Source organism: Mesitornis unicolor, unplaced genomic scaffold (assembly GCF_000695765.1).
Source record: "Mesitornis unicolor isolate BGI_N332 unplaced genomic scaffold, ASM69576v1 scaffold34328, whole genome shotgun sequence".
NCBI lineage: Eukaryota > Metazoa > Chordata > Aves > Mesitornithiformes > Mesitornithidae > Mesitornis > Mesitornis unicolor.
Window position 1 is genome coordinate 1 of NW_010200360.1, and position 4,530 is coordinate 4,530.

General features: G+C 40.8%; 1 protein-coding gene across 1 annotated transcript in view; it reads left to right on the top strand.

Annotated features, from left to right (window-relative positions):
• Window positions 1-429: 429 nt before the first annotated feature.
• The window catches only part of EIF4A2 (eukaryotic translation initiation factor 4A2), a 6,117-nt gene continuing 2,016 nt past the window's right edge, over window positions 430-4,530 (top strand). The window contains exons 1-9 of the mRNA XM_010189732.1: window positions 430-483; window positions 575-707; window positions 954-1,093; window positions 2,224-2,392; window positions 2,581-2,690; window positions 2,825-2,968; window positions 3,381-3,518; window positions 3,783-3,872; window positions 4,103-4,182. Of these exons, the coding sequence (XP_010188034.1) occupies window positions 460-483; window positions 575-707; window positions 954-1,093; window positions 2,224-2,392; window positions 2,581-2,690; window positions 2,825-2,968; window positions 3,381-3,518; window positions 3,783-3,872; window positions 4,103-4,182 (1,028 nt within the window). The 5' untranslated portion in view covers window positions 430-459. The remainder of the gene's footprint in view (window positions 484-574; window positions 708-953; window positions 1,094-2,223; window positions 2,393-2,580; window positions 2,691-2,824; window positions 2,969-3,380; window positions 3,519-3,782; window positions 3,873-4,102; window positions 4,183-4,530) is intronic.

Genomic DNA, 4,530 nt, shown 5'->3' on the forward strand with positions numbered 1-4,530 from the left:
CCCTGCTCCCTCCCCAGAACTGCGGGGCCCAGCGGGCAGAGCCCGCGCCTTTAGCAGATGCCTTCCGTCAGGGGGGCGCTGTATGCCGGGACATGCGGTCCTTGTCTTGCCGGCTGGGTTTTTTGTATAGGCAAGAGTGTTCACCCGGGATTAAGCCGTATTTTTCTGGGTGGGTTTTTCTGCGGTCTGAAATCCACCATGAGCCTCAGTATGGCTTGAAGGCTTGGATGATCCCCTGTCACATTAAGAGCTGAGGGCTTGGGTTAGTGGCACCCAGGCCAGTGGGGAAAGGGTATGAGATCCTCCATTGGCAAAATATCAAAGCACCTGCTAGAATGATTTGTCACGGGTTCCAGATATGGCTGTTGGCAGCTGAGGTGTCAGCTCGGTTCGGCATGTTAGTTGCTACTATGTTAATACTTTCTGTTTAGGGACAGAGACCATGGCGGCCCAGAGGGAATGGACCCTGATGGTGTCATTGAGGTGAGCACATGTGAACTGGCTTGAGCATTTATTTAATCACTGATGGAGATAGATGTTGGATCTAATGTTTTCTTTTTTTCCTTTATTACAGAGCAATTGGAATGAGATTGTTGACAATTTTGATGATATGAATTTAAAAGAATCCCTTCTAAGGGGCATTTATGCTTATGGTTTTGAGAAGCCTTCGGCTATTCAGCAGAGAGCTATTATCCCATGCATCAAAGGTATGCAGGGGATTCATTTGTTGGTATCAACATTAGATAATTAAGAAAGTGTTGTAAAATGCATTAGAGTGTGAATATATCTATTTTTAATTTTTATTGAACAAGTGATGTGATGGTACACCATCTTTCGGGACTGACCTGAAATGGAGAGAACTCTTAATACTGATCACTTATTTCAAGGGGAATAATATTAAAAACATTTGTGACCTCTGTGGGAGCAGTAAATGTGTATCCTACTTTTTTTAGGGTATGATGTGATTGCTCAAGCTCAGTCAGGTACTGGCAAGACAGCCACATTTGCTATTTCCATCCTGCAGCAGTTGGAGATTGATCTCAAGGAGACCCAAGCTCTAGTATTGGCCCCTACCAGAGAACTGGCTCAACAGGTATTGATAGTGTAGTTACAAAAAAAAAGCTGCTTGTGTGTTGTGTAGGTTTCAGGTTTCACAACTGAGACAATAAACAGACTTTTCAAGGGGCTGTAACTAATATCCATTCAGAACCCTTTTTGTGTTGAGTAATGGGGGATATAAACTGGCTGCTGTCCCACAAGTTCTCTGCCTGCTTGAAAAGTTAAGTTAAAGCATGTGGAGGGTGTGCTGGGGCAGGGATGAAGGAGCCAGCTGCTGTGCATAGTTCTGAGGGAGCATCTTCAACAGAAAAAAAAACCAAAATACAAGATACATTATTAAAATACAGTGTTCTGAGTGGAAAAAAAACCTGATCTTTTGGAAGCTATTTAAAGTTGCGTGCAGTTGTGCAACATGAAAACTGCAGTGCGCGTGTGGTCACCTCACTGCTTTCCTGTTTTTGTGATGTTATCCTGACTGAATGTTACTGCATGTCTGCTTCACCTTCAAGTCTTGGTATTCTGTTGTACTAAGTAGGAGTGTATAACAAACAGGATACTTAATTTTTAGGATTCATGTATATCAGTAATTTAGGGTCTTAAAATGAACGGAACTCAGAGTAGAAAGTAGATTATATCCATCTTCCTGTCCTTTTCAACTAGAATATACTGAGATGCCAGTGCTATAGTGAAGATTAGGAAATAACTTATAAGTAAAAAAGATCAGTGGAACAAGGAGGTCTGATCAGAATGTTCGGCCTTTGTTCTGCTCATAGACGTTGATGAGACTTGTTTCAAAGTCTGGCACATAGCAGTATACTTGTACACTTTGAACTTCCTGCAGGCCTTGGCAGTTCAGAACTTAAATTCACTTCTGGTGACATTATTCTGCTAACATAATAGCAGATGCTTGATAGTCACTTATTTAGGTATTTAATAGTAAGGACAAAAACGTAACTGAAGTGCTCCTCTGACTTGAGCTTTCTAGTGAACAAGTTCAGTAGCAAGCAGTTGAGCAAAATCATCAGCAACTGTCTTTTCTAACCATTAGAGCTGCATAATCCTAGTTAGCCCTGTTAGTTTCCAGAGTCCCTAAACATCAATGATTACTGGACTTAAACTCCATTCTACCAGAAACTGCTACTAATAGAAAGGTTTTATTTTTAGATTCAAAAGGTAATTTTGGCCCTTGGAGACTACATGGGAGCAACATGCCATGCTTGTATTGGTGGTACAAATGTTCGCAATGAAATGCAAAAACTTCAGGCTGAGGCTCCACACATTGTGGTTGGCACTCCAGGGCGTGTGTTTGATATGTTAAACAGACGCTACCTTTGTAAGTATACAATTAATTTTACTCTTAAAAATATATTTCCAATATAAATTTCATGCCCAGTAGAAGCTTAAGTAATGGAGTTGTTCTCATTGTAGAGAGTGGTACTGGAAAGCTTAGTTTTCAAAGTATGTTACATTAATAAAAGTATTTAATGCATTTCTGAAACATCATCAAATGCTTTTTTATAGCACCTAAATGGATCAAAATGTTTGTTCTGGATGAAGCTGATGAAATGTTGAGCCGTGGATTTAAGGATCAAATTTACGAGATCTTTCAAAAACTAAGCACAAACATCCAGGTAAAAAACCCTTTTACATGGTTAAATTTTGATGGATGTAGATTTGGTTACAGTGTAGCTGGGAACTACGGGTAAATTGTGTAATTTAAAGTTGGTGTCCTAGGCATGTACTAACCCCAAGTAACATGTTCTAGGTTGTGCTGCTGTCAGCTACAATGCCAATGGATGTGTTGGAAGTGACCAAAAAGTTCATGAGAGATCCCATACGCATCTTGGTGAAGAAGGAAGAACTGACTCTGGAGGGTATCAAGCAGTTCTACATCAATGTTGAGAGAGAGGTTGGTATCAGTTGGACTTGCTTTGGCTGGAGGGAGTTAAGTTTACATTCTCTTCTCTTCTTGTTAAAGCACTGTGCTAAAATTACAGAAACCAAGGCTGAGCTTTGGTTTCTGTAATAATGCTAGCAGAGTACATGCAAGAAGAAGAAAAATCTGTGTATGCACTGGATCCAAAATGACTAGGGTGGACCTCTTTCTTAATGTCCAGTGTCCTGTGTCTTAAGATTTGGTGCAACAGTTGATGCAGAAACTTTGCTTGATCTCTTGTTCTAACTTTTCAGGTCCTAGCAAATATAATTGCACGTTAGAGTGTTGCTTGTTGCTTCTGAGTTTTATTTCTTGTTTAGGATTCTAGTAATGTACTGAACTCTGTGGTATGATGCATTTCCTGATCCATCTTTGTTCTGTTCAGGAGTGGAAGCTGGACACTCTCTGCGATTTGTATGAGACCCTGACCATTACACAGGCTGTTATTTTCCTGAATACAAGGAGAAAAGTAGACTGGCTTACAGAGAAAATGCATGCCAGGGACTTCACAGTCTCTGCTCTGGTAAGAACTGATACTTGTACATAATTTCAGAAATGACATGTACATACTGAAAAACGAATGAAAAGCAGGAAAGTTATAATATAGCTGTGCAGTGCTGTATTATCGTTCCCCCTGCTTAAATAAAATGCTTCCTTCTATCCCTACTTGCTCTGATCCCACAGCAAGTAGGGACGCTTGGTTTCATACATCACTTTGTTTTTTAAAGGATATTCCAGTGTGGAGTATTGGGGAACAATGGTAATCAGATCTCTTTTAACTCTCCAGCATGGTGACATGGACCAGAAGGAACGGGATGTTATCATGAGAGAGTTTAGATCGGGATCCAGCCGTGTCCTGATCACCACTGACTTGCTGGTGAGTATTCTCTTACACTGAATATGTTTGTTTGCATCTGGTGCCAAAAGCTTCATAACTCAGTGAAGGCTCTTGTAGCCTGAACTACTTGGAGCTTCTTGGAAGAGTAAAGACTACGCTCCACGATGGACTGCACAGTTGTAGTTCATAACTAACCATGTGGTCAACAAAAGCATGGGATAAATAAATTAGGGCCTGTGACTTTCATTAAAGACTCTGTTGTTTTTCAGGCTCGTGGCATTGATGTGCAGCAAGTGTCACTGGTTATAAATTATGACCTGCCGACCAATCGTGAAAACTACATTCACAGGTCAGTTGGCTCTGTCCTAGCTGCTGTGCTACACTGAGTGTTGCATCCTCTGCAGAAATCAGCACAAACCTCACCTGCTTTTCCCTTTAGTCCTTACCAGTACAGGAGGTGTTATGCATCCATTTGTACAGTAATGGCTGAAAAGCTGGCAGGAAATAAAACTAATTGTGATTTGGCTTTAAAAAAAGCCCTAACTTGCCAGCTATGGTTCTGAAATGGAGGAGGAGCAGAACTTTTGTAAAAAAAACCAAAACAAAGCAGTGGGAAAACTTAGATGTATGATTTCAGTGAGGGCTGATCTTTGCTGAGATCTGAGGAAATTGCCAGCTGCTGAACTATCTTTGTCGT